Source organism: Hippocampus bargibanti, linkage group LG17 (genome assembly GCF_051943395.1).
Source record: "Hippocampus bargibanti isolate YZ-2025 linkage group LG17, ASM5194339v1, whole genome shotgun sequence".
In the NCBI taxonomy this organism is placed as follows: Eukaryota; Metazoa; Chordata; class Actinopteri; order Syngnathiformes; family Syngnathidae; genus Hippocampus; species Hippocampus bargibanti.
This window is the reverse complement of record NC_142750.1, coordinates 1,534,370-1,556,627: the sequence shown is the minus strand read 5'-3', so window position 1 is coordinate 1,556,627 and position 22,258 is coordinate 1,534,370. Positions and strand designations below refer to the sequence as shown.

The 22,258-nt window shown below is 40.6% G+C and overlaps 3 protein-coding genes across 3 annotated transcripts; 2 read left to right on the top strand and 1 right to left on the bottom strand.

Annotated features, from left to right (window-relative positions):
• nudt9 (nudix (nucleoside diphosphate linked moiety X)-type motif 9) lies at positions 1-4,274 on the bottom strand. Its single transcript, XM_089018656.1, has 8 exons — positions 4,081-4,274; positions 3,601-3,843; positions 3,267-3,356; positions 3,104-3,190; positions 1,988-2,099; positions 1,519-1,665; positions 873-957; positions 1-268 (listed from the first exon to the last, which is right to left on the bottom strand). Exons 1-8 carry the CDS (start codon positions 4,176-4,178, stop codon positions 123-125), a joined length of 1,008 nt encoding a protein of 335 aa, XP_088874782.1. The 5' UTR covers positions 4,179-4,274; the 3' UTR covers positions 1-122.
• Positions 4,275-5,146: 872 nt separating this feature from the next.
• On the top strand, positions 5,147-14,356 carry mapk3 (mitogen-activated protein kinase 3). The gene is made up of 9 exons (XM_089018158.1): positions 5,147-5,594; positions 8,015-8,197; positions 9,077-9,266; positions 9,595-9,711; positions 9,788-9,902; positions 10,359-10,490; positions 10,663-10,772; positions 11,372-11,505; positions 12,165-14,356. Exons 1-8 carry the CDS (start codon positions 5,377-5,379, stop codon positions 11,489-11,491), a joined length of 1,185 nt encoding a protein of 394 aa, XP_088874284.1. The 5' UTR covers positions 5,147-5,376; the 3' UTR covers positions 11,492-11,505; positions 12,165-14,356.
• A 2,298-nt stretch (positions 14,357-16,654) lies between these two features.
• On the top strand, positions 16,655-22,196 carry ypel3 (yippee-like 3). The gene is made up of 5 exons (XM_089019407.1): positions 16,655-16,974; positions 17,757-17,875; positions 18,585-18,628; positions 18,743-18,851; positions 20,188-22,196. Exons 2-5 carry the CDS (start codon positions 17,759-17,761, stop codon positions 20,275-20,277), a joined length of 360 nt encoding a protein of 119 aa, XP_088875533.1. The 5' UTR covers positions 16,655-16,974; positions 17,757-17,758; the 3' UTR covers positions 20,278-22,196.
• Positions 22,197-22,258: the final 62 nt, after the last annotated feature.

Here is a 22,258-nt window from a genome sequence, read left to right as displayed (position 1 = left end):
TTGAATGGAATTCACAAGCAAGTTTATTCTCAATGAAGAAATCAACACTTGGGTTTAAGTCTTTTTTTTTTAATCCTATATTCACATCAAGATGTTTCCAACTTTGTTAGGGTGGTCCGTGGCTACCAGTGGGATTTTCTCTCTTGAGCAACCAGCTCCAGTAAATGAGAATGGCTGGCATAGAGCGGGAAGGACGAATCCACGTCAACCCACTGGACTTGGCCCGCGTCATCTCCAGCTTGCAACGGTAGCTCACTCACACTGTTGCCTGCGTATGAACACAAGCGGGGGAAAGAAATATGGATTTCTACAATTTTCCTTTAAAGGACAACCGACACCAATTTTTTTCTTTCCTAGCTGACATCGGAAAAACGTTTTATAGCATCTAAAATAGCCAAAACACGCAGGCTGATATTTTTAGTCAAATGTAAAACACCAATAAAAACGACTTCAAGTGTCCAAAAATGACTTCAAAATAAAACCGGAAGTGGCCAGTTTCAGAAGGTCCCGCCCCCTTGTTCGTGACGTCACGCCAGGACGTCTTTCCTTGCTCTAGAATCAAAACAATGGCTTCAGATTCGGAGAAGGTGCTTTTTTTGTTACTTATCCAGTTATGAATATGATTCAAATAGTTCTGAAGAGGAAAGCATACATGTTTGCAATCGATTAAAGAAGTCCTTCCGTATCATTTTGAGGCGTCTGGACTTTATTGAATTTTTTTTTTTTTTTCTTGAAGAAGTTGTCAGCCACCCGGGCGGAGACATTTTTAAAGTTGTACGCCCGATGTAAAAGTTGCACGCCCTGGGCGTCCGGGCAGTCGTTATTTCAGACACTGATAAACCATGGCATTTTGTGAGACTATGCGTACGTACCATTTTCATCGTGGAAGTTGACCGCGACAGTCTCCATCCAAGCATTGTCAGTGTTTCTTGGGTCATCTACGTATCCTTTAAAGACCTGCACAACAAAATAATTATTTTTAATTCATCAGTTGTTACTTTGAGATCGGGTTTAGTAACAAAGAGATCCTTCAAATCGAGCAAATGTGTGACTTTAAATTTAGGAAATTTATGACTTTAAATCGAGCAAATTTGCGATTTTGAATCTAGCAAATTTGTGACTTTAAATCTAGCAAATTTGTGAGTTTGAATCTAGCAAATGTGTAACTTTAAATCGAGCAAATTTGTGACTTTAAATCTAGCAAATTTGCAAGTTTGAAATGAGCAAATTTGTGAGTTTGAATCTATCAAATTTTTGACTTTAAATCTAGCAAATTTGCGAGTTTGAATCGAGCAAATTGACTTTAAATCTAGCAAATTTGTGACTTTACATCAAGCAAATGTGTGACTTTAAATCGAGAAAATTTGCAAGTTTGAATTTAGCAAATTTGTGAGTTTGAATCAAACAAATTTGTGACTTTAAAACTAGCAAATTTGCAAGTTTAAATCGAGCAAATTTGTGACTTTAAATCTCGCAAATTTTCGAGTTTTAATTGAGCAAATTTGTCATTTTGCAGACCTCAAAACCAGGTGATTTGAAAAGTTGGGTGATGCGCTCATGAATTTGACATTTCTCCGACGGCGGCACTCCCAGCGAATTCAATGCTTCTTCTGAAAACTCTCTCTGAAGCGTCAGAGAAACCTGCTCTCCTGGATCCACCATCCCCTACGAGAGAGAGAGAGAGAGAGAGAGAGAGAGAGAGAGAGAGAGAGAGAGAGAGAGAGAGAGAGAGAGAGAGAGAGAGAGAGAGAGAGAGAGAGAGAGAGAGAGAGAGAGAGAGAGAGAGAGAGAGAGAGAGAGAGAGAGAGAGAGAGAGAGAGAGAGAGAGAGAGAGAGAGAGAGAGAGAGAGAGAGAGAGAGAGAGAGAGAGAGAGAGAGAGAGAGAGAGAGAGAGAGAGACACCAGGATGTGAGTTTCGTTCTCGTAGCAGAAATAACGTGGACAGGAAAGAGAACGACAAAATGAGGTACAAAAAAAAGCCACCTACGCCTGGAATGGCCCACTCGCCGCAATCTTTTCTCTTGATGGATACAAATTGCAGGATGGGCTTTTTGGAGATATGGTGAAGAATCTTTTCTCCTTTCGCATCTACTTTCCATCTGCCACAAAATAACACGCAACATTCACTTCATCCAAGCTGCAACGGGCCAAAGGTTGGATTTAAATTGTTAAAAAAGGGCATCCTGAGAATGTGACGCAGTAATATGTTAAAGGACAACTGACACCTCCGGACAAGTTGCGTCCATAATTTGTAGAATCACTTCAAATGACTTCTACTGAGCGCATTTGACAAAGATTCCACCGCATGTATCTATATTTTACATTTTAAGACTCGCGCTGAATATTCATGAAGTCTTGTTTTCGAGTTGATGACGATGCCCTAAGTGACGTCACGGAGGGAACGCCCCTGACTGAGAAAGCGACATACAATGCATTTAAGGCTATTTTTTTCGTCTGAAAACACCGTGTTGATGGCGAAATTAGAAGGAAAACTACATACAGTAAAGTCTCGTTATATCGATATTCTCGGGAGTCGGAAAAAATATCAATATAACCAGACTATCGATATATCCAATCCTGCGGCATGTAAATTTGCTCCTTGCGTTCATAGAAATAGTATCGTAATAAGCAGTACTATCGATATAACGAGACTATACTGTAAATAAGTCCAGACGGCTCAAATTGATACGGAAGGACTTCTTTAATCGATTGCAAACATTTATGCTTTCCTCTTCAGAACTATTTGAATCATATTCATAACTGGATGAGGAACAAGAAAGCATCTTCTCCTCATCTGAACTCTCTGAAGCTATTGTTTTGATTCTGGAGCAAGGCAGTTTGTGAAGGAGTATCCTGGCGTGATGTCACAAACAAGGGGGCGGGACTTTCTGAATCTGCCCAGTTCCAAAGCTCATTTTGTGGCAGTTTTGGGACACTTGAAGTCATTTTTATTGCTGTTTTGCATTTGACTAAAAATATCAGCTTGCGTGTTTTGGGTATTTTAGATGCTATAAAACATTTTTCTGATGTCAGTTAGGAAACAAAAAAATGGTGTCGGTTGTCCTTTAAGTATTGGTAGTAGAGTAATGGAAAAAAATAGTACTTTGTGACAATCGGATCTGCAGCATGATTGGGTCCCCATCGTCCCAGCAAACCTCTGCCCATCAGCCCAGTGCGTCCTTTAGGGTTTCTAAAAAAAAAGTGTTAAAAAATGCTGATAAACACACACAAAATCTGCAATCGACTGACAACCAGTCTAGTCTTACAGTGGCTTTCCATCTTCCACTTTGTAGCAGCCCTCAAAACTTCTTCTATCCACAGATCCATCCAAAGTATTGAATTGCGGAGAGAATGAGCTGCAATTTATGAGAAAAAAAAAGTGTTTAGTTTCTCAAATGTGACCAAAATTAGACACAGTTAAGTCAAATTTAATTAGCACGTGTGCACCAAACTGCAAAGAAATCATCTAGTATTTTAAGTATTGTGTATTTTCCCGTGTATCTCATTTGTTTCGATATATATTGATTCTGAATTGCTCCAGATGATGACCGCTGTTCTGAAACTGCATCCAAATGTATACAAAATCCATATGTTACTCACCCAATTTCAGGATCTGCCCATATTGGCTTCTTTGCCACTGAAGGATGAGTGTAGTTGACCGGATGGTATCCTGGGAAGCTCTGACTCCAGTCCACTTGGGAATCACTCACCGGGATGCGCTTGGTTTTGGAGCTTGGGTACTCGGGGCATCTGGACTTCACGTGTGTTGAAGATCTCATCGCGCGGACCCTCTCGGAGGAGTTAGAACAAGTTGAACTGATGAGGGCGATGGAGGGGTTGATTCTGAAAGGGTGGATAACTGAGTTGGAAATGGCAACCCTGAGGGAATTACAAGGTCCTTCATAACTGCATTTATTCATGAGGTAAGACAACAAAACAAACAAACTGAACAACAGTTAGAGTCGTAACAATGATAGCTTTTAAACGGCTCCATTTATGGCTTGAAGTAGCCTGGTCGTCTAATGTGCAATTAGAACATACTCAAAGCAGCGTTTAAGTATTTATGACTAGAATGCAAACCTGAGTCCGTAAGTGTTGAGTGAATACGGGAAGTCAAAAATGGAGATCGCTAAACGAATCGGGATGAGACAGTTTTGTCGCAATAGAAAACGTAGCATTACTCGAACTAACTATTCAAAAGAAATACTGTAAGTGAGCGTTCTACAATATGAACATGTCTGTCACCCCGAAACCAGGAAGTGCACTCACGAATTACATCACGACGCAACCAAGGGGCGTGGTCACAGTTGCACTGGTTCTCATGAATAATAATTATAATAATAATTATTATTATTATTATAATAATACATTTCATTTATAAGCGCCTTTCAAAACTCAAGGACACTACAGTCACGTAATTTTTTGTGAGGGTAAGCAACGGCAGCCATTCTCGCCAGCGTTCACTCTACCCGGAAGTAACACAGCAGCAAAGTTATTATGTCTCCCCCCCTACACAATTCAAATATAACATTGGCAATTATGCATTGCGACCAAATGATTTGTTTGGCATGGCATTTGTTGAAAATAAAATATTTTTTGTGTTATTGACATTTTTTTCAAAACGGTGACATTTAAATATACAGCATAAAGTTCAAAGTGCTATCTTAAAAAGAATAAAGAATAATACATTTCATTTAGAAGCGCCTTTCAAAACTCTCAAGGACACTTTACAGTCACTGGATGCGTCTAATGAGATTTATTTAACCACAGGGACAATATTGCGTAATATTTGGTGTTTTATTAAATGTTTTTATTCGTCTATCTATCTAGCTAGCTAGCGAGCTACCTGGCGATCTAGCTATCTATCTGTCGCTCGTTATTTTGCTGGTTAAAAATAAAATCATGAGTAATGTGTCAACTTGATACATTTATTTCGTCCGGATAACTTTGCTGCATAACTGGTTACGCCCGCCCAAGTTTACGCTATTCAATGTTGTTTTATAGCAAACTTGTTTTTAAACACAAGGAGAAGTTCGACAGGTGGTGATTTTATAAAGGCGTGGGAATTGCACATAACTCCGCTCGGCTAAGTAGACAGGGTGAACAAATGTAACGCAACTGCATCATCGTTAGCCCAGCACGCGCATTTACACTCCGACCAAATCCGAGCTCGCGCACGCAATCGGTTTACGCTCCTGTTGGTGTCAAGAGAGACTCAATTTCTCTTTCCTCTAAACATTCGACTTTGTGAAAGCCTCAACTCGTAACGTCAATTTTACCGAGAGCGACGCTTGTCCCTCGGTGAAAAGTGAAAACTCCCTAACAGAGCAAAGCAAAGCCAAAAGCCAAAAGCCAGGCGCGCCTTGGAGAGGAAGAATGGCGGATTCCAGTAACGCCGCAGCGGTCGGGGCCGCTGCCTCAGCCTGCAGCAGCGCCAACGCTCCCGGGGCGGCTGGCACTGTTGCGCATGATGGAGCGACGGGAACCGCGGGACAAAAATCCGCGTCCGAGTCTGTGAAGGGCCAGGTTTTCGACGTGGGCCCCCGCTACACTAACCTGTCTTACATCGGGGAAGGGGCTTACGGAATGGTGTGGTGAGTACACTACTTGTTCTACCTTGTAGACCCTCGCTTATTTTTTTTTTTTTTTTTTTTTTTTGCAGAATAGGACAGTTTACTGTTGCAGTTTTCATATAGACGTCACATTGTGTCTCGTATACCGACGTCGTTTGTTGTAAATCAGCCTGTTGTGTGGTTAGCAGGTTAGCAAACTAGCTACAGGCGTGGCGATGAGCTTTACAGGAAATGCTACAGAGAAGAACATTGGCGCAGGACGCAGTTTGCTTTTTACGACTCCCCACATATTTTTTTTCTCCTCCCCTTGTCGCAAATCATTCACCGATTTGATGCAACTTGACACCAACACCGTATGGATTGTCGCACAAAAACCGATCGCTAAAAAATAATCGATTGTGCGGAAAATCGTTTTGCAGGGGATTTGTCACTCGCACCGAGGCCTGTGTTGTTATCGCGACTGGTGATCTGCAGCCTTGTGTGGGCACGTTGAGCAAACCTGTTGCGCACCATCGCAGATCATTGCCAACTCGTTGCTGTGATAGCAAGTGGCAAGTAGTGATTGTGTCGTTCGCAAACGAGCCGGTGCTTAGAACCGGAACTCTGAAGTGAACGAAGAGAGCCGGTTCCTAACAAGGAACCTGCCGCCAATCGGGGAGGAGACTGCGGAGTCTCCGAGCCAATTTCTCCACTGTGAGATTAATAAAGGCAAATCCCATCCATCCATCCACCCAACAATCCAAGACCAGCAGGCTCAACAACAGTTTCTGCCACCAGGCAGTCAGAAGACTCAACTCCCTCCCAGCCCTGCCCCCCCTGCCCCTTCCCACTGCCACACTCACCGAACTCTGAGTACACGCTGTACTATCATCTTGAACTCCTATTTTTTTTTCTGCAAGACCTCACTTCAACCTTTTCTTTTTTGATTGTTTTTGCATTATTACCAGTGTTTGAAATAACGTCTGCCCGGAGGCCCGGGGCGTAAAACTTTTACGTTGGGCGTACAACTTTCAAAACGTCTCGGCCTGGGTGGCTGACAACTTCTTCAATAAAAACAAGTTGTTGTTTTTTTTCAAATCAAACGTTTGTTTTATTCAATAAAGTGGATGCTCGCTGTGCACATATAAATCAAGCCATGTACATAAAACTATTTGATATAGTGTAGTTTTTACATGAGTAATTCATTTTTCACATACTTTTACATGATTTTTTTGTAGTTTAAGCAACCAAAAAAACAAACTAAGGAGCCATTTGGGAGCCATACGATCCGGCTCTTTTTAGTGAGCCGAGCCAAAAGAACCGGCTCTCTGAAAAGAGCCGGAATTCCCATCACTAGTGGCAAATCATTGCAAGCTGCGAACATGGCCGGCCACAAGTTACGTAGGTGGACGACGTTTGGCCTCACTCCAGTCCATAATCATAACTCGAGAAGGATTGTGACGACATTTGACTTCTGTTATGGTTTCGTTTCATTGCAATCTGTTGCCGATGTGAATACTTTCGGCACGTCACTGCCAGACGATATGCAAAAATGTGTCAACTCCAGTGCCAGGGTTTTTGTCATTGTCACTCAAATTCCAGGACCCACAGAAATGTTGCGTTTTAGGACTACATAAAAATACAATGCAGCGTGAGAAACCTTAGACACTCTTTTCATCATAAAAAAATGTTAATTCCTAAGTTATATGGGTCTGGAGTTATATGATCTTGAAATGAGGGCGGCTGTCGAAAATACAATGCAATGCATACATATTAGTTTATATCATAATAATAATAGCTAGCTAGCTATTGGTTTTCTATTAGCTAGCTAGCTAACTTGATCTATTTGAGGAATTCCCAATTGAATGGAGTCACCGTTGCTGGATACCGAGCTAGCTATCCATTTCCTATGTATTTGTGATGTATTGGCTGTCTAACTAGCTAGCTATCTATTAGTTATCTATTAGCTAGCTAGCTAACTTGATCTATTTGAGTTATTCCCGTTTGAACGGGGTCACCGTTGCTGGCTACCTATCTAGCTATCTATTTTCTATGTATTTGCTATCTATTAGTTGTCTAACTAGCTAGCTAGGTATTGGTTTTCTGTTAACTAGCTAGCTAACTTGATCTATTTCAGTTATTCCCGGTTGAACAGGGTCACCGTTGTTGGCTACCTAGCTAGCTATATATTTGCTATCGATTAGCTGTCTAACTAGCTAGTTATCTAGCTATTAGTTATCTATTAGGTTCGACTTTCCAAAAACAGTGTTAGCGTTCTTCATGTGGCTCTTAAATCCGCAATCCCGCTCTTTTCATGAGCCCTACCTGGCCACGTTTTCACTTGTACACCCACTCCAAACGGCGTAGGCAAAACAAGGCTAAATGTTCACAGATCTACGCACATCATCATCCACGAATACGGCAGTGTGTAACGCGAGTCCTCATTTGTGCCTCTTTTCCAGCTCTGCGCTGGACCACGTCACTAATCAGCGCGTCGCCATCAAGAAAATCAGCCCTTTTGAGCACCAGACGTACTGCCAACGCACGCTGAGGGAGATCAAGATCCTTCTGCGTTTCAACCATGAGAATATCATCGGGATCAATGACATCTTAAGGGCTCGCCATATTGATAATATGAGGGACGTGTATCCTTTTGCAAGAGCCTTCCTGTTTATGTCATATCTGTTGGAGATCTTATATATACAGTAATGGCGTCTGGCCTTACAAAATGGTGGCTAATCTTTTGTTTTATGTAGCGTATGTAAAATGAAACAAAAATATATTTTAAAATAATATGAATGTATTGGTGTATAATAATACTACATTTAATTTTTTTCAAAACTCTCAAAGTCACTTTACAGTGATAGGATATGTTTTTTTCTGTGGGTGAGCAGCGGCAGGCACACGTGCCAGCGTTCACTCAACCCAGAAGTTACTCAAATAGATAGCTAATAGTAATAATAATAATACACTGTATTTATAGGCACCTTTCAAAACTCTCAAAGACATAGCTAATAGATAGCCAGCTAGCTAGATAGCTATATAGCTAATAAAGAGATAGCTATATAGCTAATAGATAGCAAATAGTTAGCTAGGTAGATATCTATCTAGCTAATGGATAGCTAGCTAGATAGCTAATAGATAGCAAGATAGTGAATAGATATCGAGCTAGGTAGCTAGCCAGATAGCTATCTAGCTAATAGCTGGCTAGCGAGATAGCTAATAGATATCGAGCTAGGTAGCTAGCCGGATAGCTATCTAGCTAATAGCTGGCTAGCGAGATAACAAATAGATAGCTAGCCAGATAGCTATCTAGCTAATAGCTGGCTAGCGAGATAGCTAATAGATATCGAGCTATGTAGCTAGCCGGATAGCTATCTAGCTAATAGCTGGCTAGCGAGATAACAAATAGATAGCTAGCCAGATAGCTATCTAGCTAATAGCTGGCTAGCGAGATAGCAACCTAGATAGTTTGTTGATACCGTACAAGTCGGCGATGCTCCTTGACTTGAGTGCGCCGCCAGTTACATCGTGCAGACGCTGATGGAGACGGACCTGTACAAGCTGCTCAAGAGCCAAAAGCTAAGCAACGACCACGTCTGCTATTTCCTCTACCAGATCTTGCGAGGGCTCAAGTACATCCACTCCGCCAACGTGTTGCACCGGGATCTCAAGCCCTCCAACTTGCTCATCAACACCACTTGCGACCTCAAGGTCAGCTTTCAACAGCCTTTTGACTTTGTGCTCACTGTCAAAGTTGCTCCAGAATGCTGCCGCTCGCCTCTTAACCGGTACCCGTAAGAGGGAGCATAACGTACTCTGGCATCCTTTCACAGGCTCCATTTTTAAAGTTCTTTTAAAGGGCGTTCCCTCCGTGACGTCACGTCAGGCATCGTCATCAACGCAAAAACAAGACTTCTTGAATATTCAGGGCCAGTCTTAAAACGTTTTAAGACGTGTCGGTTGTCCTTTAAATTGACATTATGGATGAAGATAATGATCATTTAATCATATTTTATCCCCCTTTGCCCCCCTTCTCAAGATTTGTGACTTTGGTCTGGCGCGTATCGCAGACCCCGAGCACGACCACACAGGATTCTTGACCGAGTATGTGGCAACCCGTTGGTACAGGGCTCCAGAAATCATGCTCAACTCAAAGGTGAGGATGCAAATGTCGTTTTGTGTCTTCTGAGTAGGTTGTTGACTGTGTGTGACCCCCTCGTGACCCCCCTCAGGGCTACTCTAAGTCCATCGACATCTGGTCGGTGGGCTGCATCCTGGCTGAGATGTTATCAAACAAGCCCATCTTCCCCGGGAAACATTACCTGGATCAGCTCAACCACATTCTGGGTGAGCTCTCGTAAATGCGTTCCAGTTGTAAAAAAAGGCAAACGCTGACCTCTCGTGGAAGGAAAAAAAAACATTGCCGGAGGTCTGACCAGCGCTTTATCATTCAAATTAACTCATTCACTGGCATTCACAAATTTATTCGGGAATTGAAAATATGACGTGGAGCGCTTTTCCCGAATTTGTTCGGGTTTTGTTTTGTTCACTTTTGGGTGCAGATACAGCGCTGGCCATGGCCTCTGGCAATGGGTTTTTTTTCTTCCACAAGAGGGCAGCATTTTCCTTCTTTCTATATTAGCGCTTTGTTGCAGCTTCAGCTGTTGTTAAAGCTTTATATAAACTAATATGTAGGGTAGCTGGCTATCTATTTGTTATATATATATATATATCTAAGCTATCAGCTATCTATTAGCTGGCTATCTATTAGCAATATAGCTATCTTGCTCTGTGTCCTTGTAGGTGTCCTTGGTTCTCCATCCCAAGAAGATCTGAATTGCATCATTAACATGAAAGCCCGTAACTATCTGCAGTCGTTACCTGAAAAACCCAAAATTCCCTGGGAGAGGCTTTTCTGCAGGGGCGACTCAAAAGGTCAAGTGACACCAATTCCATTTCCTGCCATCAATCGAGCACCTGATGACGATTCTCCAATGAAAATTGGACAAGAACGTAGCGGATGCGTTGTCAAAGAACGATTCTAGCTAGGCTACATTTTATTTTTATATCTGGTGATTTATATAATGTATGTTTTTGCCCGATACAGCTCTGGACCTGCTGGGTCGCATGTTGACCTTTAACCCCAACAAACGTATCAGTGTTGAGGAGGCTTTGGCTCATCCTTATCTGGAGCAGTACTACGACCCCACGGATGAGGTACGCTAACACACACACAAAAAAAAAAAACAGATACTGTTATTTATCCCATAATATTAAAATGATAGCTACATAGCTATCTGGATAGCTACCTAGCTTGCTATCTATTTGCTATATATTAGCTATCTAGCTATCTATTTGTTATCTATTTGCTATCTATTAGCTATCTAGCTAGTTACCTGTTAGCTCTCTAATAACTAGCTAGCTACCTAGATCGCCATCTATTAGCTATATAGCTAGCTGGCTATCTATTAGCTATGTCCTTGAGAGTTTTGAAAGGTGCCTATAAATACAATGTATTATTATTAGCTATCTATTAGCTAGTTAGCTAGCTTTCTACCTATTTCAGTTACTTCCGGGTTGAGTGAACGTCGGCGCATGTGGCTGCCGCTGCTCACCCACAGACAAACTTATCCTGTGACTGTAAAGTGACCTTGAGAGTTTTGAAAGGTGCTTATAAATGAAACATTATTATTTTTATTATTATGTAATCATTAGAATCCCCAAAAACGATGCAAAGTTAATCATCCACCTTGGATTACAATCAATTCTGAGCAGAACAAAGGTTCTTCATGGCCTGTTTGTGTCTGACTTTGTAGCCGGTGGCGGAGGAGCCCTTCACTTTCACCATGGAGTTGGATGACCTTCCCAAGGAGAAACTGAAGGAACTCATATTTGAAGAGACGTCTCGTTTCCAGGAGACCTATCAGGGATCCTGAGTCACAGGTCACAGGTCAGTTCCAAAACAACTTCTGCCGTGCACGCATTCACATGAATTGGAAAAAATGGGATCTTTAGGGAGACGCAGGGTAGTAAAGAAAATAAAAGTATAGTATTTTCCGGTGTATAAGGTGCACCGGAGTATAAGGCGCACCCATAATGAATGGTGTATTTTCAAAGGGTGAGTCTCTGGAATCTTTAGGGAGACTCAGAAGTAAAAATAAATAAAAAAGACTCTATTTTCCAGTGGATAAGGCGCACCCCCAATGAATGGGATATTTTCAGAAAAAAATCCATATATAAGGCGCACCAGACGATCAGGCACACCTTTGAATGAATGAAAAACGTTTTCCAAATATAATATATAAATATATAAAAGTTTTCCAAATTTCAGGCGCACCGCATTATAAGACGCTACAATAGAGGCTGGGGTTACGCACTACTTCTTCTAATGGAGTCGGTGGCTGCTGACAGTTGCGGCTCAATATGACTTTACATATAAGGCGCATCAACCGACCTATAAGGTGCAGGGTCATCTACAGATGCAGTGTGCTAGCTTTGGCCAGTATGCGAAAATCATGTTTTTTTTGGGGGGGGGGTGCGCCTTATACACTGGAAAATACGGTCTTCCTGAAAGTAATTTGGGTGACCCCCGTTTTTCTTTCCTTTTAGTCCAAAAGAGTATCAACCGCAACCACAGGCTTGCCACCTGAAGAACCCGACCCCATCCTGACCCCACCCTGACCCCGCCCCCTTCCCTTATATGACATGCTTAAATTCAAGAAAATGAATCCAATGAACATTGGCTGCTTACTTTCCATTTCTACAGCGGGAAAGCGCTTTGATATTTTTTTTTTAAGGGGGGTGAGTCGTCGTGCCTCTCTGCTCTTTACTTTCCTGTTCTTTCATTCCCGTTGCCCTCCATTTTGATCACATGACCCGATTGGTGATCTCTTTTTCTGCCCCCCCTTGCCTTGTCTATCCGCTTTTATCATATCAAACTACTATTCCTTATTAAGCAACATTACTACTCTTCTCTTGCTTCAATGTACATTTGAACTGAGGGCTAAAAAAATGGGGGTGGGGGGTGTTTAATATGCGGGTTGATGTACTTAAGATACCAGAAAAAGACATTTTTTTTTTTCTTTTTCATCACAGCTTTCATTCGTACGCTTTAAAATCATCTTCATTGTATTTATGCTGCTGTGATTCATTTTTTTGTTAATCATTTTGAACGGATGACGATGTTTTCATGCGCTTTTTTTTTCTCTTTATATGATATTCGTATGAATGCATGCATTCCTGAAATTGAACCAAAATAGTTGACAGATGCAAGGTTGACCACGTGTAACATTTCTTGAGCTGCAGCTTAGACAAAGGGCAAACCGATTGGAACCCCCCCCCCACCCCTTTATTTTCAGTTATTTGCGTGGTTCAGCTTAAAGGACAACCGCCGTCACTTTTTTGTTTCCTAACTGACATCAGAAAAACGTTTTATAGCATCTAAAATACCCAAAACATGCAGTATGATATTTTATTCAAATGCAAAACACCAATAAAAATGACTTCAAGTGTCCAAAATCTGCAAAAAAATTGAGCTGCGAATTGGGCATTTTCAGAAAGTCCCGCCCCCAGTTCGTGACGTCACGGCAAGACGTCTTGCATTGCTGGAGAATCAAAACAACGGCTTCAGATTCGGAGAATATGCTTTCTTGTTACCCATCCAGTTATGAATATTATTCAAATAGTTCTGAAGAGGAAAGCATACATGTTTGCAATCGATTAAAGAAGTCCTTCCGTGCCATTTTGAGGCAACATTGGGGGGAAATGTATCATCCAGAAAATGGCGACCAAGCTCCGTGTGAGGAATTAATCAGCCCGTTTCCACAGGCTGATAAATTCCTTATATGGAGCTTGGACGCCCTCTTCTGCCTCTTTTTGGTGCTACACGAAGTTTTCAGACCAAACGATGTACAGCAAAATGCATTGACGTGATGGAAGGACTGCTACGATGTGTCGTTTTTTTTTTCGGTCAGGGGCGTTCCTTCAGTGACGTCACATACGGACTTGTCACCAACTCAAAAACAAGACTTCCGGAATATTCAGCGCGTAAAAAAAAAAACGTAAAATATATGCGGTGGAATCTTTGTAAAATACGCTCAGTAGAAGTCACTCGAAGCCATTTTACAAATTATGGACACAACTTGTCCGGAGACGTCGGTTGTCCTTTAGACGTCATATTTTCCATTCCCGAATAAATTCCTTGGATGGCAGTGAAAGTGAACTGCTGCATGGTGGAGCGCCACCTGTGGGTCCATCTCTGTAATTGTCAATGTCAAGAAATTCCCCCACCCCCCGACCTCCTTGCTTTAAAAATGGTGTCCAAAGCTTCGCTCTCCTCTCAGAAGCCATAGCCAGCACTATGACTGTCCCTAAAATGGGTGGAAGGCTTATTATTATTATTATTGTATGTGTGCACGTATGGTGAAATCCAACCCCCCCCCCCCTTCCCATTCGCCTTCCCAGCACTTGCCACGCTTTACTCAAAGGGCTGCCTCCATCCCCGTCTTGCGTGCACTTCTTTTCAGCCACAACTTCACTTTAGCCATCTGCAAGCTACTTCCTTCCATTAAATCACGTGACCTAATCAGCACGTCTGCACTTTTTTTTGGGGTCTTTTCCCTTTGTGGCTGATTCTGCCCGTGTCGCTTTAAATCCATATTTGTGTACATATCGTTCCTCCATTTTATTTTACTTTTGCATGTTGGCTTGGATGGCAATCGTCCTTTTTTTTTAGCCATTTTTCAACAACAACAACAACCCTGCTTGTTTTTTATTTTTTTTCTCTAATGTGATATCAGATTCGGTCGCTATGGTTACCAACCAAGAGGACCAAGTTTAACAATCGCACGCACACTTTGACTGAGGAGAGTGTGTGTGTGTGTGAAATGTGCCAGTTGAACACGCCATACACATTCATGCAAGATTGATGGTCCGTCTGTCATGTGGCCTGTTTCCAGATATTGTTGCTTTTAAATGGTCGTTCTTATGATTATTGTTGATATACTGGTGATTTTTTTTTTTATTAAAAGGGAGTTAAAGTTGTATCATTTTTATATATATATATATATATATATATATATATATATATATATATATATATATATATAATTGGAATGTTTTTATTTGTTTTTTTCTTGTTAATTTCTCTAACAGGCGTGATAATTATTGCCACTTTTGAGTTTTTTTTTTCTTTTGGGTTTCCCCCCCTTTCAACTTTATATGGAATTATTTTTAAATGATTTATTTGTCAATTGTCAAAGAGATATGAGTTAAGGGTTGTAGTATGTATATTGTATGGATATGAATTCAATGATGAACAAAAAACAACCAAATTATTATATTGCTTATGATTGAATAAAAATTTCCTGAGACCGTTGCTGTTCTGGTTTTTCTGTTCTTCATTTTTTTTGAATGTATTTTTCATTTTATTCTGTGTAAGTGCATTAATGACTTTATTTGTCATGAAATACTGTACAAATATTCTCTTTCACTTGACGCCATCTTGTTTTTCCAGCTGCACCACTTTCACATCAGTCTTTACAAACACGTCATGCCAACACCCTTTATACGTGTTTTTTTCTTAAAATCGTCTTCAATACTTTCCTTAAAGTTCATCTACTTTCGGTTAATAAGGTGCACACGGTACCTTATTAATTTGCGTATTTACTGTATGTCTTGTCAAACTTATTGTAATGTTAATTGTCGTTTTTAAATGTCCTTTATAGTTTTCACAGTGTTCCACAATAAACGTTGTGACATCAGTACGAAGCGTCAACCTTGACCAGGGTAGATACAATACATATAAATATAAGACTATCATACAGTACAGTTTATTTCTTTAATTATACTACCATAGCACATTTATTGTACATAAAATAAGGTGTATTTTGTGCAGTTTTAAGGCTTAGAAAATTAGAAAGTAGAACATTTGTTTTCTGGGGAACGGATTATTCTCATTTTAATGGTTTCCTATGGGAAATTATTTTTTGGGTTACACACTTTGCCTTACACACTCTGGGAACCAATTAAGTTCGTAAGCCAAGGTATCACTGTATGACTGATTCTACACCAATGAAGCTTTTAAACACAGCTCAGTATTACATTAACGTTTCCTAGCAACATGACTGCTCATTCCTCACGATAAGATTGTAATTACTTTGTCATTTGTACTTGAATGAATGATCTTCTATACCAAACCCGCCATTATCTATCGTATATTTCAGTGTGGTCGCCTAATGGCAATGTGAACAAAGAAATACAGAAAAGACAACAACAAAAATGAGTGTGTTTTGCAATTCAAAAGGCATGGTCAAAGTCTGACCATATTCCTGCGGCGTTAATCAAACAGTTTGGTGAGAACGAGAGAGAGAACAAAGGCTGTATTTTTCTGACCCGATTAGCTTAGCCGTGCGACGCGACAAGTGGGTTAATGGAATATGAAAGGGTCACTGCAGAGTCACGAAGCATTTCAAGGAGAAAAAATTGTTTTTTTTTTTCCCAGCAGGGAAATGAACAAAGCTTTTGAAGCACTGAATGGTCACAGGATAAGTACCTAGCTAGCAAATACCTAGCTAGCTGGATAATGATGATTATTATTAGTAGTTGTAGTAGTAGCAGTAGTTTTTATTTAATTATTTGTCCATGTATTTATTTTCATGACAGATAAATATGGAGGACACTAATAAAGGCTAAACTAATCTAATTCCTAAATGTCAATGGTACCTCTCACGAACAACTAAAACAATCAAGCAGAGCTGAAGTGATCATTAAAACTTATTTGAACAAATGCCGTGTGTAACTCGCAGCCATGAACAGGGGCTATAATTATACCCAAAAAATAACGTTTCAAAAGAAGAGAATGAGAAAATATAATACATCAAATGCCTGGAAATTGGACATATATCGTCAAAACAAAAGCAGGAAATGATAAAGCTCATGCTTTGGGAAATAGTCCGAAGTAGCTCACGTGATGTCGATTTTGATTGGTTGACCCACATTCTTCAGCTTTTTCCGCGGCTCCTATTGGTCCAAATAAATTGTTTTGCCCTCCCATGTGCTTCCAACTCCCTCCCCCAAGTGTGTTTTCATAAACAAAACACATTTTTTCATCCGTCCTCGGTGCAATTCGTCACGAACCAGACAAATTGCCAACCCCGGTCGAGAAGAGCTTGTTTTATTGATTTTTTCAACACCTAAAAATATTCATTGGAAACGATTACATTTTACAAAGCAACGCGGCAGTGCATGTCATAAACAGAAGCGGTCTGTATTGTCTTTATTGTCCGAGACGTCAACGCGTGGTCGACTGGCGCTGCGAGCCCAACCAGTTCTTCGTCCCCTTTTTAGTTTGTTTTTTTTCCCCGCTGACAGTCACATCGGTCAACCATTTGTTGGCAGAAAAAGGTCCTGACATCTGGAGGTAAGTGGTTGGAAGAAGCTGCAGTGCGCTTTTGGAGCTTGCTGCAATGTTGTGATCGTGCCGAGCTAGCTAACATGCTAACTTAAATCAGACGCGATCCGATCGGGTTACTGTAGTAATGCGTTTTCGACCCAGTGTGTTGTAGTATGTAACTCAAAATTATGGGTGATGTTTTCATCCAGATCGAACAGCGAGTGATTGATTAAAAATAAAACATTTTATGTTGAAGGAAGATCGCACGATAGAACATGTCCGAGCATAACTCCAGTTTGCAGGACATGCCAGTTTATTTTTTCCACGTACGTGTATTTGTAAAACAAAACCGAGTTACTCTCAATTGATTTTCTCCACTTCTATTGAGAATAGACACATTTTACTTAAAAAAATCATACCACAGCACCAAATTAAAACATGGCAAAAAAGGTAAACACGCGGGTTAATTTGCGGACCTGCAAAAGTATTTACTTGTTTCGCCTGTCACCATATCACTGACATAGCGAGATGAACACAGATATTTTGTCAGCCTTCTAGATAGCATCATCATTTTGGAAACAAGGGGCGGAAAAAAACAAACATTCAAGAAGCAAGAAGACTCCACTTGCGTCATTTTAATCTCTGAGATCACCCACCACAACATTGACAACTGGGAGTCCAAACACACTGGATGTCAATTAAAAATGCCAAATGATTAAAAATGAAATTGAATGTATTAGTGTTATTATTATTACTATTATTATGATGATGATGATGAGCATGAATTATGTCACCCCTTCCTTCCTCAGATATGGTAAAGCTAACAAAAGCCAAGACGTTCCAGGCTTACCTGGATTCCTGCCACCGCCGCTATAGCTGTGTGCACTGCCGTGCTCATCTGGCCAACCACGATGATCTTATCTCGAAGGTCAGCTGCTGCCTTTTTTTGTTGTATTTATCATATTTCATGTGGCTTATGAAATATGTATATACGTGTAATACGTGTTTTCATACTCAACTAAATACACAACGGCACTGTTCTCTCAATTGAAAATTCTGAGACTCTTGTGTATTTAAAATATGTGTAAGAAATAGTTTGATCATATATATATATATATATATATATATATAATTTACCTTTTGTAACAATGTATATATACAGTATATCTAGCTTGCTAGTTAGCTAGCTCGATAGATAGCCAGCTAGCTGGATAGATGGCTAGCTGGACGGATAGATGGCTAGCTAGACGGATAGATGGCTAGCTAGATGATAGATGGCTGGCTAAATAGATGGACAGATGGCTAGCTAGACGGATAGTTGGCTAGCTAGACGGATGGATGGTTAGCCTGATGGATACATGGCTAGCTAGATGGATACATGTCGAGCTAGATAGGTGGCTAGAAAGCTAGATTGATATATAGATGGCTAGCTAGACAGATGGCTAGCTAGATAGAAGTCTAGATAGATAGCTGGCTAGCTAGATGGCTATATATATATATATTCTAGCTAGCTAGGTAGTTAGCTAGCTAGATGAGTAGATTTGTATTTTATTTTTACAAAACTTTCAAGATCCGGATCGGTTCTAAAATCGTCTCTAGATATTTTCCATTCAATTTTCCTCCTTTGTGTCACGCAGTCTTTCCAAGGAAGTCAAGGCAGGGCTTACCTTTTCAACTCTGTGTGAGTATTTTCTTTGTTGAGCCTGGAATAATGTCATTGTTTCTCTTTCTCTTTCTGCGCGACGATGCTATTTCAACAAACGAGGACATCTGATTGTTGTTTGATTATTTTTAGGGTGAACGTCGGCTGCGGCCCTGCAGAGGAGCGACTGCTGCTTACGGGTCTTCACGCCGTGGCTGACATCTACTGTGAAAACTGTCACACCACCCTGGGCTGGAAATATGTAAGTGAATCGACATGCACGCAGTGTGATCCAAATCGTACGTAAGGATATACCGTGATACCTCGGTTTGCGAAGCCCTTGGCTTACGAACTTTTCGGTTTACGAACATTAAATTTATGAAAACTTTACCTTGGCATACGAACTATTTTTCGGGATACACACGCAGCTGCCACAATGAGTGATGTGTCGTTTGCGAACGAGCCCGTTCTCCGAAAAGAAAATGGCAGCCGACTGTTTTTGTCCTCTATCTATCTATAAACACAGTGAAATTTGGACTCGTTTCAACGTAATTGAGAGTTCAAAGGCAGAGTGTAGACTGAAAGGTTAAAATATCCCATCAATAAGGCTCCACAAATAACCCGCACAAGTCATCTGTACACTTGATGCAAAAAGCTATCAACCCAGCTGAACAGAACACAATTGACGAGGAACTAGGTAAAATTATGGCAGAGAAAGCACCTACAAGGGAGCTTTTCTCAAGATGGTGAAAGAAGAAGGCGACGTTCCTCATCAAGTGTTTAATGCTGATAAAACCGGCCACTCCATTCCATCAAGCCATCAATGACCATCACAAAGATCAATAAAGTAAACTAGCTATCATTTAGCTATCTAGCTGGCTAGGTAGCTATCTATTAGCGGCTGTATGTAATATATGTGACTGTGAAGTGACCTTGAGAGTTTTGGAAGGTGCTTATAAATGAAATTTATTATTATTATTATTATTATTATTATTATTATTATTATTATTATTACTATCTATTAGGTAGCTAGCTTTCTATCTATTTGAGTTACTTCCGGGTTGAGTGAACGCTGGTGCGTGTGGCTGCCGCTGGTCACCCACAGAAAAACTGATCCTGTGACTGTAAAGTGACCTTGAGAGTTTTGAAAGGCGCTTAGAAATGACTATTATTATTATTATTATTATAAAATGACTTTATTATATAGTACAGTTTATTTCTTTAATTATAATACCATAGCACATTTATTATACATAAAATAAGGTCTATATTGTGTAATTTTAAGGATTACAAAGTAGAAAATTAAGCTTTATTGGGACCTGGGAACGGATTATTCTCATTTTAATGGTTTCCTATGGGAAATAAATTTTTAGGATTCACACTTTTCGCCTTACACACTCTGTCTGGGAAGCAATTAAGTTTGTAAGCCAAGGTATCACTGTATTCGTACGTGATGCGCCAGCTGCTTTGTTTTGCGGTGAAACAAAATGAAAACAAGTTTTGCAATGCATGAGGTTGATATTGCAAAATATCCTTTTTTATTTTATTTTTTACTCTTTGGTCTTTCGGTCCTAACAACTGACGCGTCGTCTTTGCAGGAACAAGCGTTTGAACTGAGTCAGAAGTACAAGGAAGGAAAATACATCATCGAGCTGTCCCATATGATAAAAGACAACGGCTGGGACTGAACGGGAAATCTTCATTGTTCTCTCCATGCAAACTATTATGTTTTTTCCTCTTGAAAAGTTGCACCCCCCCCCCACCCTCTCATCTTTACGGGGGGTTCCAGTGTAGCTTCCTCATCCCGCATTCGAGCCGTCACCCTGCCACACTTTTTTCATCTCTCTGCGGCTTTGCCATGAATAGCATGTGATGCCTTATCTTCCCTTCGTTCTTTGTGTATTTCCACAGCAAAGTTTCCGATAATGCTATCCTCAAAATGCTAGCAGTGCTCAGGGTGGGGGGGGGGGGTAGGTAGGTAGGTGGGAATGACCGACCGTCGGGTTTGTGTTTGACGTGATATGATGGTCGTTGGATTTTTAGGCGTGTGTTTGATTGAGTGATGAATCTCTATTATCAGTGATCAATAAGCAAAACTCACTCGGTAGGGTTAAAGGACAACCGACGTCTTGGGGACAAGTTGTGTCCATCATTTGTAAAATCACTTCTACTGAGCGTATTTTACTAAAATTCCACCGCATATAGCTATATTTTACCTTTTAAGACTCGTGCCGAATATTCAGGCAGTCTTGTTTTTGAGTTGGTGACGAGTCCTCACGTGACGTCACTGAAGGAACGCCCCTGACCGAGAAAGCGACACACAATGCATTGTGGGTACTTTGTTTGGTCTGAAAACTTTGTGTTGATGGCGAAATTATAAGGAAAACACATAAATAACGCGATGGTGAATCGTTTTGTGTTGCACTAAGACTACTATTTGATACTAGTTGACACAAATTCCCAGCAGACAAATCGGCCCATTTCCAACGGAGCTTGGGCGCCATCTTGTGCATTTTCTGGCCGCTATATTGGAGTCCAGACGGATTGAATTGATACGGAAGGACTTCTTTAATCGATTGCAAACATGTATGCTTTCCTCTTCAGAACTATTTGAATCATATTCTTAAGTGGATGAGTAACAAGAAAGCATCTTCTCCGAATCTGAAGCCATTGTTTTGATTCGCGAGCAAGGCAAGACGTCCTGGCGTGACATCACGAACAAGGGGGCGGGACCTTCTGAAACTGGCCAATTTGAAGTAGTTTTTTTGGACACTTGAAGTCATTTTTATTGGTGTTTTGCATTTGACTACAAATATCATCCTGCGTGTTTTGGGTATTTTAGATGCTTTAAAACGTTTTTCTGATGTCAGTTAGGAAACAAAAAAGTGGTGTCGGTTGTCCTTTAAGGATGTTGCGAGTCAAACAATAGCGATGTCGCGTTTTTTTTTCCCTTTGTTTACAATGCCAATCTTAATATATCTGGCCAATACATATTATGAAGCAGTGGGGCCATTTTTTTAAACAAATATAAATTCTCTTTTTATATAAAAATCACCGACTTCAACATTTTTTCAGGTATATAAGTTGTTGAATTAGTTAGTAATGGGCCCCCATGACCGCATTTTAATACCAAACTCTCTTCGAATTGTCGGTCCGTGAGTGTGCGCGCGGTCATGTGACCTCGGGTCATTCAGCTGTGGGGAATTTGGCATGACGAAGAGCACATATTTAGCGAAGTGTGGGTGTGTCAATAGTGGAACTGACTCTCTGGTAGGTGTCAGATGCTTGGATTGGATCAATATATTTGGAGTCTTAACACGCGTCCTCACTAGAGCTGAATTTCAAGTATGTGTGTGCAGTGTATACCTGGTGTTTTACCTGCACAACAAGGAAATCCCCCGACTCGCTGACATTCGAGAGTGCGCCTCTCCATGTGTGTGTGTGCGGTGTAACAATGAGAGGCCTTTTTGCGGCTCAATTTACTCAATCGTGTTTGAGCAACGTGTGATTAGAAGTCTAGAGCATATTTATGGTGATTTTTATTGTCTGCTTCTTTTCATTCAAGTATCATTTTAATCTGATCTTTCATTAAAATTCAAATATCTGTCATGTGTTGCAGTGTGTCAAATTTTATGTAATTCCAGCCTAAGAATGCATGCAATGTCTTAT